The sequence below is a fragment of the Rhinatrema bivittatum genome, chromosome 4 (assembly GCF_901001135.1).
Source record: "Rhinatrema bivittatum chromosome 4, aRhiBiv1.1, whole genome shotgun sequence".
Lineage (NCBI taxonomy): Eukaryota > Metazoa > Chordata > Amphibia > Gymnophiona > Rhinatrematidae > Rhinatrema > Rhinatrema bivittatum.
Genome location: NC_042618.1, coordinates 356,500,664 through 356,515,155, shown reverse-complemented (window position 1 = coordinate 356,515,155; position 14,492 = coordinate 356,500,664). Strand labels below are relative to the sequence as shown.

The 14,492-nt window shown below is 41.8% G+C and overlaps 2 protein-coding genes across 5 annotated transcripts in view; one reads left to right on the top strand and one right to left on the bottom strand.

Annotated features, from left to right (window-relative positions):
• ZNF207 (zinc finger protein 207) overlaps positions 1-1,150 on the bottom strand; it is a 43,719-nt gene extending 42,569 nt beyond the window's left edge. For 3 of the 4 annotated variants that reach the window (XM_029600733.1, XM_029600734.1, XM_029600736.1), the window contains exon 1: positions 971-1,150. In XM_029600733.1, the coding sequence (XP_029456593.1) occupies positions 971-1,011 (41 nt within the window). In that variant the 5' untranslated portion in view covers positions 1,012-1,150. Of the gene's footprint in view, positions 1-752; positions 864-970 lie in introns of those variants that run through there. The other variant, XM_029600735.1, reaches the window with a different exon arrangement.
• A 111-nt stretch (positions 1,151-1,261) lies between these two features.
• Positions 1,262-14,492, top strand: part of C4H17orf75 (chromosome 4 C17orf75 homolog) — a 95,765-nt gene continuing 82,534 nt past the window's right edge. The window contains exons 1-3 of the mRNA XM_029600737.1: positions 1,262-1,540; positions 8,988-9,062; positions 9,755-9,880. Of these exons, the coding sequence (XP_029456597.1) occupies positions 1,398-1,540; positions 8,988-9,062; positions 9,755-9,880 (344 nt within the window). The 5' untranslated portion in view covers positions 1,262-1,397. The remainder of the gene's footprint in view (positions 1,541-8,987; positions 9,063-9,754; positions 9,881-14,492) is intronic.

Here is a 14,492-nt window from a genome sequence, read left to right as displayed (position 1 = left end):
GCATCTGTATCTTTGAGATGCAGCAACCAGAACTAAATTATTCTGTTTTATTGCTTCTTCTTCTCTAGCACTTTAGCAGAGATTACATACTTTTCTCCTAAACGTAAACTATCCTTAGAAAAAAATTGTAAGCAAAATACATGTTTATGACCACGCCCTATGTCACACTTTCAGTCCTCCATTGTTAGTGCGTCATCAATATTTTGCATGGTTTCAGGCAGATTCTGGTATAGACAAGCGCAGTAGGGCCTCAGATTATTAAGCTTCCTGAAGGAATGCATATCAACAGAAAGTATATACAAATCAAAACAAGTGCTAGTGAAACTGGCAAATAATGTAACATTAAAATTTGTGGGCGAAAAACAAAGCATAGCAAAAACAAGGGTATATTAGTTTAAAAAATCTTTTGATCGACCTGCAGCTAATCCGTTTCATTACAACACTACCACACCGTAGTATTACATGTAATACGGCTAAAACTCAATGCCTTATGACTAACAAAAGCACGTTTCTGCTTTTTTGGTACACCGGTTGTTGTTAATACAGTCTACAGTTAACAAAACAAAGGCATAGCAAGTTTGAAGCCAAAGAATGGGGAACGAAACCTAAACTACCCGAGCTAAAATGCTGGCTTGTGAAGACGAAAATATAATTCACGCCTTGCGCGTCTATTGAGGTTTAAAAAGGACGAATACCTAAAACCTTTCCACTAGAAGTCGGAGGGATGTATTGTACTAAGGAAAATATTTTACCTTGGCGCCGACACAAAAGTGAGGGTATGGCAGTTGGGAAAGCAAATCTCTGCCTGCGTCTCTGAGGCTGAAAACAGCACAATTCTGCTCTAACATCATAGGCTAAAACCCCAGTAGCACCCCTCAAGTGTGAATGATAGGCCCCAATACCCGCCTTCCTTCCCGTCCCCTTAGGGCGGCTGCGCCACTCCGGAAACCCGAAAAACCAAAAAGGATACCAGCACCAGGGCTTCAGCTGCTTCTTCTTCTTTCTTCCCATGACTGCTGTGGACAAAGGAAACTCACAGAGACGATGATTATAACTAAGACCCCCTCCCAAACTTCTCGCAGGGAAACAAACCAGCGCTCGCAAGTGAAAAATACAAACGGCAAGAGACAAAATGGCGCCAGCTAAGCTCCGAGTCCCAGCCTGCACTGCGCGCGCGCCGACGCTACCTCTGCGATAGCGCGGGAAAGGGGTGGAGGGTTGAAGGAAGCGAGGTTGGGCAGGATCTTAAGTGACGTCAACGCGCTCGCTGCCTGGTAGTCAGCTGGCGAGGGGAGGGAGGGGGCTTGTGTCCTGTGTGTATATCGAGGTATAACGACCGAAGTGCTGTCGCGCCATTTTCTCGTCTCCTTCCCTCCACTCCCTCGGTGCTTGTGGTCATGTTGATGGCCCAGACTTCCTTGCAGGAGTCCATCGATGGCGACGAGAAGGAGCCGGAGCCTGAGAGCGAGGATGGGCTGTTGGAGGAGCGCAGGAGACAGCTGACAAGCTACTATTCTCTCTATGTGTACGACACTAGCAGGTGAGAAGAGTAGCATGGCCCCGCGGCCTACTGGGGTCCCGCATTCATATCCTATCTAGCCAAGTCTGTAGCACGGATAGTTGAGATGGCCCATGGCAGTTATTGCTGCCTTCAGTCACCGACTCCCCTCAGCAGCCTGCGACCGATATAATTCTAGAATAGGATGAAACTGATGTAACTAGCTCCATTTATTTTCTGTAAACCGATGTGATATGTCAGATCGAATGTCGGTATATAAAAATAAATAAATATAGAGTTCCCAAACCAAACCTGGGGGCCCTCATCACCAGTTGAGATTTTCAGGCTATTCGCAATGAATATGCATAAGACAGATTTGCAGTGAGAGCCAATGTAAATAGCCTGATAGCTGGACTGTATGTGGTGTCCCCATGACATGTTTGGGAAGCCCCGTAAACTGTATAGTATGAAATATTCCAGAAATTACACCACCTTGAGTTATTTATTTATTTATTTATTTAAGGATTTTTATATACCGCGGTTCGTTAGCCAACATCACCTCGGTTCACAGAGAACATTAAATTAGCAACGAGCTTTACAGTCAAAGTTAACTTAAGGCGAAACAAGTTTGTAAATAATAAAAACGTATCAAATACTTTAGGATAATACACAATAAAACTCAACAATACTTCCAAGGCGGGTAGGGTACAAGGAGATCAAGAATATCAGTATAGACATAGCGGATCAATTATGACAGAGTGTGAGGGTAACTCATACTAATTAATGATTTCTTAAAAAACAAGATTAATAGACTGATAATAACTATTATAGTAAGAATAATTTGAAATAAATATTACCAATGAGTGTTAAAAGAAGATGGCAAATAAACTGAAAGAAAGAATGGGGAAATTCTATACAATGTCATGAAATGATATAAGAAAACAGAATGGGATATAGTTCACAAATTGTATGCTTTTTTGAAGAGCCATGTTTTTAAATTCTGTTTAAATTTTTTGTGGTATGGTTCTTGGCGTAGATCTGTAGGTAGTTTATTCCAGTGATTAATTCCTGCTATCGAAAATGCTCGTTCTCTCGTTGCGACATGTTTTATTTGTTTATGTTTGGGTGTAGTAAGTTTCGCCAGGTGCATTTTTCTAATAGGTCTGACTGAAGTGTGGAATATAAAACATTCAGAGAACCAATTCATGTCTGAATTGTATAATGATTTATGTATAAGGGTGAGGACTTTGAAGATTATTCTAAATCCAATTGGAAGCCAGTGTAGGAATTGAAGAGCTGGAGTAATGTGTTCGTGGCGGTGTGTATTCGTGAGGAGTCGTGCAGCTGCATTCTGTAGCATCTGCAGTGGCTGTATTGCATTTTTTGGTAGACCCAGTAGAATAGAGTTACAGTAGTCTAGTTTAGCTAATATAGTCGCTTGCAGTACAGTCCGAAAGTCATTTGGGTGTAGAAGTGGTTTTATCCTTTTAGTGTATGAAACTTATAGAAACCATTTTTTATTGTGGAGGTGATAAATTTTTTCAATGTAAAATTATTGTCAATTATAACACCAAGGCTGCGTACTTGTTGTATAGAGTGTGAGACCGATAGCGGTTGTTGCGTAGAGTTAGTAAAATTGTTGTTTTGAGGTGATATGATGAGAAGTTCAGTTTTGTTGGTATTTATTGCCAATGAGTTTTCTGTTAGAAGATTCTCAATTTCCATCAGTGCAGACTTCCATGTCTTGAGTGCGTTGGGAAGAGAGTCCTTGATAGGTATAAGGATCTGCACATCATCTGCATAAATGAAGTGCGGTAGACCCAGTTTCATCAATAATTGGCAGAGGGGAGTGAGATAGATATTAAAAAGCATGGAAGAAAGAGAAGAGCCTTGTGGTACTCCCTGCAATAGATTTTTGGGTTTGGATTCATGATGTCCAATTTTTACACTGTATTTTCTGTCATTAAGAAAAGATTTGAGCCAACATAGAGCAGTGTCGGTGATGCCAATTTGAGAGAGGCGGTTTAAAAGGATACTGTGGTTGACAGTGTCAAATGCTGACGAAATATCAAGAAGGGCGAGTATATATGAATGACCAGTGTCCAAAGCTTTCAGAATAGTATCTGAGAGTGTTAGGAGAAGTGTTTCAGTACTATGGTGCTTTCGGAATCCATATTGGAATGATGAGAGTAGATGATTTTCCTCAAGGAAATCAGTGAGTTGTTTGTTAATCACTTTCTCTAATATTTTAGACAGAAAAGGTAGATTTGATACTGGGCGATAATTTGCTGCTTCAGTTGGGTTTAAATCATGTTTCTTTAATGTTGGTTTGATTATGGCGTGTTTGAGTTGTGCAGGTACAATTCCAGAGGTAATGGATTTGTTGAGAATCTTAGTTATGGGTTTTGAGATTCTAGAAGGAATGGCAAGGAGTGTTTTAGTAGGCATGATATCAAATGGGTGTGTTGCTGGTTTAGTTTTTCTAAGAATCCCTTCAATTTCTAATATCGTAGTAGGTTCAAATTTTGTAAGTGTAGCAAGGCAGGGATTGTTTAGATTTGTATTGAGTATTGGTAGTTTATGTGTAGTATTAATAGGTGGTGTAGTATCATTTTTAGAGAGGTTAGACAGTGGAGAGATAGAAATGCGGTTCATGATAGCATTGATTTTGTCCTGAAAGAAAGTTGCAAGAGTTTCGCATCTGGTTTTGTCCTCATTATCTGAGTTAAAGTTAGCTGGGGGAGTGATGATGGAAGCAACATATTGGAAAAGTGCTCGCGGATTGAATTGGTATTGGTGGATCTTCAAGGCGTAATAGGTTTTTTTTTTATTCATCTGTCTTATTCCTGTATTCATGTAGGAGTGACTTAAATTTTTGAAGTAATGTATGTGTTTGATTTTTGCGCCATTTCTTTTCAATTTTATGGAGTTCAAGTTTCAATTTTTTAAGATCAGGAGTGTACCAGGGTTTTTTGTCTTTCTTTTCAGAGTTGATTTCTTTTGTAAGTAGAGGGCAGAGCTCATTTGCTATATTACTAGTGATATGATGCCAGGAGGAGCAAGCCGAAGTGGCATCCGAGAGATCTAACTTCAGAAATTCTTCTGAAAGGGCTTTAGCGATGTCCTCAGTGTTGCATTGTTTTCTGTAAGTAATTGTTCTTTTATTTGCGTGGGGAGTATGGGGATTGCCTGTAATAGTGCATCTGGCATCAATCCGAAAATGATCAGACCACGGTATGGGAGTGCATTTGGGAGAGTCCACATTAACAAAGGAGTTCGTGAAGATGACATCTAGGGTATGAGCACCTTTGTGAGTAGGGCCAGCAACCCATTGTTTAAAACCCATTGCGTTGAAAATGGTGAGGATAGATTCACAGGCTGAAGTAGGAGTGGAGCGGTCGAAGTGAAGGTTAAGATCTCCAAGGATAATTGCAGGAGTGTCAATATTAATGTATTTAGATATATATTCAGTTAGTAAAGATGGGTTGTTTTCAAGAATGCCAGGAGGAGCATATATAAGGCATATTTGCAGATATTTTGATTTGAATAGTGCAATCTCGATTTTGGACGGAGGATTAATGGTTTGTAGGGTGAGATTGAATGTCTTTTTGGCAGCTAGTAGGAGTCCGCCTCCTTTCTTTTTAGGTCTAGGTATAGAGAATACATTGTAGGTATTTATAGGTATTGGTTTGTGATGGCAGTGTCTGTGTTTTTTAGCCATGTTTCCGTTAGGGCACAAATATCCGGGGATTCATCTGTAAGTATGTCGCTGAGAAGTGAAGCCTATTTTTGGATGGATTGAATATTAATGAGTAATATGGAAAAGGTCATCAAACCCAGAAATTGAGATAAGGGTGAAGTCATGATCGGAATTAGGGTTTTGTCATTTATTATATTAAGCTTGGTTCTTGTGGTGTTGTGTATATAATTCGTGTATTTGAGGGTAGGAATATTGAAAGTATTCATTTCAGAAGGAAAAAGGCTTAAACACTTAAAGTGGAACTTGTAGAGTTTAACGTTGAGTTTGTGCTGAAAGCTATGCAAGATCAGGAATTATTTTTTTTTTCTTACTTTCCTATATTCAGTTGGGAGGCACACTTGGGGGTGCTTTGAGGGATGCTCTCAGGGGTGCACGAAGGGGCGCACAAAGGGGCAGGCCGGTTGCCGCGCACAAAGGGGCAGGCCGGTTGCCGCGATCGGCTGTCCTGCCACCATCAGAGGGAGGACACGGCGAGGGCCTGCGCAACCGGCGCCCAGGCCCATCGGGGTAAGGCCTCGCGATCGCTCACACTTACCTCCAGACGGCCCAGGCACCGGCCACGAGGCTTCCGGTTCTCCTCCTCCTTGCAGCAACAGCCAATTAAGAAGGCTGCAGGGTACTCACGTCACACGACGGAGCTGAGCGGGGGTTTTAAATCCCAACATGACACTGCTGAGCAAACCTCTATGTAATGGTGACAACCTAGAAGCCAGGGTTAATGCAAGGGTATTAGACACACTAGGCGAACCTTATAGCTTTGCATACTCCTGCCTTCCCACACACAAAAAATAAGCATTTATAATAGGTTTTACCTGAAAAAGGGTATTCTGATTAAAAATATTTACAACATGAATATTATATTTTCATGCATATTATGGTGCCAACCAGAAAACTCTGCACTTGGAAAAGAGACACTTGGAACCCATATGGTATTAGATTTATTGTAACTTGTTGAATATGGACTTGGCTCCTAGAAAACAATGAGTAAACTGAATTACAATATAGTAAACCTCCAATACCAAAACAGCACTAACTGCCAGCATGCAAACAGTAACAGTTAACTTTAAAAAAACAACAACCTGCAAATATTACACTAGGCCCTAAAACACCAAAATATCTCCTATTAGGAAAACAGAACCAGGCAGGCTGCAATAGATTCTTACACAGAAACTACACACTAGTATAATATTTCACCTCTTTCACATATGCAGAACACAGTCAGACTCTCACCAAAAACAGCATAACGTAACTATAAAGTATGAATAGAAACATCAGACACAAACCAAATTAGAAACTGCAACAAGCCAGACTATGAATAGAATCGTCACCATTCTTCATAAAACATAAAAAATAAGAAACATAAAACAATCATCATAGAAATGATGGCAGAAAAGGACCAAATGATCCACCTAGTCTGCCCAGCAAGCTTATGCCAGTATCTGCTGCATTGTGCAGGTTACACCCATGCTTATCATTTTACCCGACCGTAAAAGTCAGGGCCTTTGGATGCTGTTTGAATCCATTTTCCCTTAACCGTTGCTATGAAAGCAGAGAGCAATGTTTGGTGTTGCATCAAAAGTATCGGCTTAGTGATTACGGGTAGTAAGCACCGCATCAGCTAGTTACCTCCATGTTTATTTGTTCCCCAAACCGTAAAAGTCGGGGCCCTCTTTGGTTGCTTTCTGAATCCAGTTTCCCTTTTCTCACTGCCGTTGAAGCAGAGAGCACTGATGGAATTACATTAACAGTATCAAGGCTTAATTGTTAAGGGTAGCAACTGCCACAACAGCAAGTTACCTCTAGTTACCCCCATGCACTCTTTTCTTTATTTCCAACTTTTAGCCTTTAGGGATCCACAGTGTTTATCCCATGCCCCTTTGAATTCCTTGACTGTTTTCATCTTCACCACCTCTTCCGAAAGGGCATTCCAGGCATTCACCACCCTCTCCATGAAGAAATATTTCCTGACATTGGTTCTGAGTCATCCTCCCTGGAGTTTCATTTCATGATCTCTAGTTCTATTGATTTCTTTCCAGTGGAAAAGGTTTGATGATTGTGCATCATTAAAACCTTTCAGATATCTGAAAGTCTGTATCATATCTCCCCTGCACCTCCTTTCTGCCAGGGTGTACATATTGAGATCCTTCAGCTTCTCATAAGTCTTCCAATATTGACCCCTCACCATTTTGGTTGCTCTTCATTGGACCACCTCTATCCTGACATTATCATTTTTGAGATACGGGCACCAGCACTGAACGCAGTATTCCAGGTGAGGCCTCTCCATGGACCTGTACAAGGGCATTATAACCTTTTTTTTTTTTTTCCTTACTGGTTATTTCTCTCTATGCAGCCCAGCATTCTTCTGGCTTTAGCTGTCATCTTGTCACATTGTTTCGCCATCTTCAGCCACTATCACACCAATGTCCCTTTTCCAGTCCGTGCTCCTTAATCTTTCTCCACCCATCACATAATGCTGTTTTGGACTGCCGCATCTCAGATGCATGACTCTCTGATTCTTGGCATTGAATCCCAGCTTCCAAATCTTTGAGCACTCTTCAAGTTTTCTTAAACCACTTTTCATTCTCTCTATTCCTTCAGATGTGTCCACTCTGTTGCAGATCTTAGTATCATCTGCAAATAGACAAACTTTACCTTCTATCCCTTCTGCCAGGTCGCTCACAAAGATATTGAACTGAATTGGTTCCAAAACCAATCCCTGTGTTACTCTACTTAACATAGTTCTTTCTTTAATCTAGACTTCATGTTGAACTGGCTAAGTATTCCTCTTTCCAACATTTGTTGTTATAAGTTTTTAATGTGGTGAGAAGCATTATGAGTTGTGTTCTATATTGATGGATATACCTTCTTTAGGGTGATTTGAAAAACATTTTTGACAAGAAGATTAGATATTTGAATAAAGTTATTAACTGGGATGTACAAATGACAATAAATGATTGAATTTCACATTTTGCTTTGTAAGCTGATTGAAGCTTGTGGCCCATTGCGAGGCAAGAGGCTGCAGATTGAAACTCCAAAGCAAATATTTTATGATATTGTCATTTGTCATTATTTGGGTTTGATGGTATCCACTGGACTTTGATCCTTTTCTCCTCTCTTATAATCATATAGTGCCATACATCAGGGGTGGTCACTCCAGTCCTTGAGAACCACAAGCCAAGTTTTCAGGATGGCCACAATGAATATGCATGAGATAGATTTGCATGCATTGCCTCCAATGTATGCAAATCTCTCATACACATTCACTGTGGCTATCCTGAAAACCAGGCCTGCTTGTGGCTCTTGAGGACTGGAGGTGGCCATACATTCTAACTCACCAATCTTACTGTTTAGACTTCTGGCATTCACATGCAGACATTTTTAAAATGTTTGTTGTAAATTTAATTTCTCTTTGTATTCACAACCTGTTTGTTAGCAAATGATATAGACAGTTTAGAGTTATTCACATCTGGATGGTCTTTGTCTACTTCCGTCAGAGCTACTTCAGTCTTAAACACACCCTCTCTAGTGGAATATTGTAACTTCCCTGTTTTGCAGATATCTTTGGAAGATGCATCACTCCGAACCAGGCACTTCTGAGTAACTGTCTGCTTTCCCCCATGTCTAGTTTAAAAGTTGCTCTAACTCCTTGCTAAATGTAATCTGTTAAAAACGAACACTAATGCAGATCCTGCTCTATAATTTAACGTTAACATGATGCTTGATTTCCAGATTTTTGCAACAAGGAGCTGATAGTGATGATGGAAGTCCTACAGCAGCTGAAACTCTGTCCATGGAAGATTTCAGGTAAAAACAAACATGGCTGTCATTCTCATAATTGGAGAGAGAAAAAGCAACTCGCCAAACTTTGATATGTTATACTATGGAAGGAATAGGGGGCCATCATATATTAGAGAGGCATGAGGTCACTGAGTTGTTGTAACCATAGATCTAAGTCCAAATTATTTTTTTTTTATAACTTTTATATGCCAAAGTGCAAAAATATCAACATAAATATTTCTTTGCCAACTATGCAACTAACTAGAGTGTAAAAATGGAGAATACTTCCCAAGACATGGTCCAGTTCCCCCAGTCTCTGGTGGCCAGCAGAGGCAGATAAACTGCAGAGGATGTCACCAATAGCAGTAATATGGAGACACAATCCTCGAAAGATAATCCAATATGTGTTTTGACTAAAATTCTGTTCAAAATAACTCTTCATTAACATTTAAAAAAATATGATTTTGACCATTCACTCAGCATTGGCATTGCAGCACAGATCATTTTGAGCTCTCATGTGTTAGTCATAGGGCTGGATTTAAGATTTTGATGCCCATAGGCAAAGTGCTACAGTGATGCCCTTTGAAGCTCCTTCAGAATTTGGTACCTTAGATAGTTGCCTATGCCTAAATCCAAACCTGGTTTGCTGTCATTTTCATGGGAGCCTGGACGCCTTACTATAGTTTTATATTTATATGCTGTTTCCACTTGCTTTAAAGCCTCTCCTTGGTAGACACTAACTTACCTTCTGAAGGTGAGCCTGGACTACGCAGTTTTATTGCTAAGCGCCTTAGTAAAGGAGCACTGTTTGAAGGGATGGGGAATGTCACATCTGTGGAGCTAAGGTAAGAAATTGTTTTATGTGAAAAACATTGTAAGTGGTTCAGAACACACTGGAAAAAAACAGTCCAATGTTTGCTGCTGCTTTATCTTTGACTAAATAAAAGCAGTATCACCCTTGTCACCTTATTACTATTAAATCAACATAATTTTCTTTTCACATAGTTCAGTGCTGGATGTAATTTCTCAAGCTTTGTTCATTAGGTGAAAGTATATGGGCTAAAAGAATAAAATGTAAACTTATTTGTGAAATCTGAAAAATAAGCATGATTCTCATTTCAAGGTGACACTACTGCTTTGCAGGATTTGGTAGTGTACAAGCCAAAATATATGTTTGGAAATAAAGAGTTATAAATCCATATTTACTTATCTTCCTGCTAGACCAATATTTACACATGGGATTTTCCTTCCGTAGCTGCCGGAGAAGGATGACGCACCTTTTTCCCATATAACATCACATAAAGGAGATGTAGTTCTAGGCAGTTGCCAATAGTCTCAGATGACATGGCGCTGAAGGGGGCCACTGGCAATGAGTTTGATGGCAATTTGAGCAAATGCCAAAGTGGACAGGTTCTTCAGCAGACAGAAGCAACAAAGGTCCAGTGGGATAGAAGCCCTGATAAGACCTTGACCGAAAGATATCCTCCTCTGTCTTCCTACCTTGGCCCCTGATAGGTAAGACCCTGAAGACAGTGGAAAATCATCCTTCCATGGTAATTCTGATAGCGTCGGACTGACCAAGGTGATCATAGTACGTGAATCTGATAAGGTTACTTGTGGAAACCAATACACCTTCCCAGAATGCTTGGGCTATTGTGGCAAGGCTTGATTCCTTCGGAAGACCAGTCTCCATTTTGTCGTATGACCTGTCCTTTGAGAGGGAACACCTGTTAGACAAGGAAGCCATCCACATCCCTAGCTTATTTTCATAATTGGTGCCTGTTCAAAAGCTTTTGCCAAAATTGTACAGGCTCCCCTGGAAAGAAGGATTGCATACATTCTGTAGTTTATCCAAACAGGTCTTGACAAAGGTTTATCCCTTAGCTCCCTGAACGTGCAGGTCGCAGCCATATCCTGCTACAGAGGGCCAATTAAGGACATCCAGACATACCCTGTTCCTCAGTGTTCGGGCAGGTCAGTCCCCACATGTGGGTTATGCACCTCTGCCAGCAGATGGAGACAGAGCAAAGCTGACATCACAGCCATATAGTCCTGCCCCGACATCAGCCTGCCAGTATTCTCCGACATCAGCAGAGGGTGGACATGCATTATCCTACAGGGATTGCTTGTGAGTTTAAAAAAAAAAAAAAGTTGGAAAGGAAATATTGGAAAGATGAGCAATCTATAAAGCACCACTTGCCTCCTGAGGTGATGCCATGCAAGTCCCTCCGACAGAGTGCCTTCAGTCCAGTAGCATCGAGTGGCGTGGACCTAAATTCTAACTAGCTGTTACAGACCGAGAGAGGCTTGGCGGTGAAGGCTTTAGCCTTCTCCTCCCTGGAGCTGGGACCCATTCCTGCTCTCAGTCATGGAGGGCCTTCTTTTTTTTTTTTACCTAAAAATAAAAGTGGAAAGGAGGAAGAAAGCAGGAGAAGGGGTCTGTTTTCTCTGCATTCAGCTTTCCCGCTCACATCTCTGGGGAGTTCTGTGAGGTAAGTTGGTACTGGGCGTCCAGTTGCACAAGTAGCCTAGGGTGGGTGTACTTGGACGCACATTTTTTGTGCATACATTTTGGGCACAGCTTATACGTGTGGGTAATCTAGGCTCGAGCCTTTACAGGTCTGCATGCATACAACCATGGCACCCATGACAAAGAAGCCTAAGTGCTTATCTATTTGTGCTGCATGCCACATCAGGGCCATTCAGCCGGAGCTTTCTTTAAGCCTGTGTCAAAGCTGCCTGGATGCTCAGGGAGATTTGCCGGTGATGGTCCATCTCCTCAGTCTGAGGGGAGTGTGACCAAGGGAGAAACAGCGGGGGTGTCTACTCCCTTGATTGATCTACAGGCAGAGTTGTCAGGGGACACTGGCTCTTAGTATGTCAGGTTTGGGTCTTTGGGGCCTGGAATGGACCCATCCTCCTTTTCCTGGGTAGAATTCTTCTAGGGCTTGCAGACATTTCTACAGCACCAGTCTTCTGAATCAGCAATACCTACTCAGGTAGTTCCATGTGCTCCTCCCTCTGTCTCCATGGTCAAGCGCCGTGGCACATTGCAGTCTAACAAAGCTCAAATGCAGGTGGATCAAAATGATACCGATGATGATGGTGGCTCTCCTGGTGAGGAAGGGGATGTTCCCCCAGATTTGGAGCCATATAGAACTCTTCTCCGTTTCTTTCATAGAGATGAGTTGCCAGGTTTGATCTCTCGGACCTTGAAAACCCTCGAGTGTCTGGGCCTGACTCCTTTGGGAATCAAAAGAAAGATCCTATTTTGGTCACCCTACCCAAGGCTTCTTATTTCTTTCCTCTCCTGGATGCAATTGAGGAGTTGATTGATCTGGTATGGAGTACGCCAGAGACGACGTTTAAAGGAGGACAGGTCTTGGCGGATTTATACTCCTTGGATCTGCAAGCCAGAGTGTAGTTGCGTTTTGCATGGGTGGATGCCTTGGTGTGTTCTGTCACGAAATGTACCGCCATCCCCATAAAGGGAGGTACGGTACTGAAGGATGCTCAGGATAGGAGGATTGAGGCTATCCTAAAGCAAGCCTTTGAGGCAGTGACAATGAACTTGCAAAATGTTTCTTGCTTTGCCTTGGTAACTCGGGCTACCTTGCATCTTTGTCAAGCATCTGATGGTCGTCTTTGCACACCTTCTCCAAGTATTACTGCTTAGATGTTTGGGCTAGGGAAGACACCGCATTTGCACGAGCGGTATTGACTAGACCACTGGCAGTCTCCCGCCCTTTTCAAGATTAGCTTTGGTACATCCCACTCATGGGTATGGACCTTCCCAAACACTAAGGAAGGAGAAATTACTACTTACCTGATAATTTCCTTTCCTCTAATAAGGGCAGGTCAATCTTTAACCCACCCTCAGCTGCTTATGTTTACATTTGTGGTTAGCCTTTCTTCAGGCGATTTATGCAGAGTATGATTCCTGCTCTTCATTGAAAACTGGTAAGTGGTTTCTCTAGCCCTTAGTTTACTAGCTGTGTTCCTTCTTTTGACTCAGTTCAGTGCTCCTGTTGGTTGGGAAACATGAATGGTTGGTTGATAATAGTAATGTTCAAGTGTAATCAGCTTTGTCCACAGTTTGGTTTTTCCAGAGAATACTGGTGAGTTGATTTCTGGGCAGGACTATATGGCTATGATGTCAGCTTTTGCTCAGTCTCCATCTGCTAGCAGAGGTACATAATCCACTTGTGGGGATTGACCTACCTTTACTAGAGGAAAGGAATTATCAGGTAAGTAGTAATTTCTCCTTTCCTCAGAGCGGCTAAAATATCAGGCTTCTTTTTAAGTCCTTTAGCCGATAAAACAATCTTGTTAAACGACCTCTCCTTAAAGACAACCTTTTTGTAAATATGGTTATTTATGGTATTAAGTTTTTCTTTCTTTTATACTGGATTAATAAAAAAATGTAATTGGGGAAAAAAAGAATAGACAGCCTTTTTGTGACTATTTGTTCGTCCAGGCGTATCTCTGAGATACCATCCCTATCATGCAGGAACCCTTATTTGGTATTCTTGCCAAACCTGATCAGTCTTCTACTGATCCCTTCATTCTTGTCCAAGGGGATATCCCCATTCACCTGAATCAGGCAGTATCCTTTCCTTCCTTTAAAGACAACAAATCATGAGAGAGGAGCTCTGAGCTTTATCTCCTTGATGTCTGGTGCACACTCTTAAGGTACCTAAAGTTCAAGAATCCCTTCCGGAAGACCAATAGGCTGTTCATGATGCACAAAGGCCCACAGCTTCCAAGGCTATAATAGCCAGATGGATTAAGAAGACAGTTTTTTCAGTCTACCTACTTAGGGGTAAGCAGGCACCGGTCATGCTCCATGCACATTCCAGCAGAGGTATCAGTATCCCCAGAAGACACGTGTAGGTATTTCCCATGTGTAAGGACTAGTGCAGCAGGAAGATAAGAGAGGTGAAATTTGATATTTCCTGTTAATTTCCTTTCTTTAAGGCCTGTTAGAATACTCCAAGGCCTACCTGGGAAGACTGTGTTGCTGAAGCCTAATGCAATCTTGAAGAAATGCACTATGTCTCTTCCCTCTCCCCTTTCCACCTATTTCATTCGTGGGGGAAGAAACTCCAGTTTCCTAGCATGTAGCCAGATGGACTCAGGACCAATGGGTATTGTGCTCTCCTGATAGCAGATGGGAGACGGAGTCAGATTTCAAAGCTGAAGTCAGCCTACATATACCCGTGCAGCATGTTTAGCTCTTCAGTATTTCTCCATCTCCATAGTAGATATGGACACTATCCCAAACGAGAAAAGTGTAACATTTACAAGAAAGAAAATTTACCTTTAAGGAGAGAGCCCCGCTTCTCCTGCGGTGAAACCTAACTGTCCATCCCCCTGTCGAGACTTTCCTGAGGTGATTTTCGATATCCCTCAGAGGTGAGCCTTAGTCCACCGGCCGATTCCCGGCGTTGACTTAGC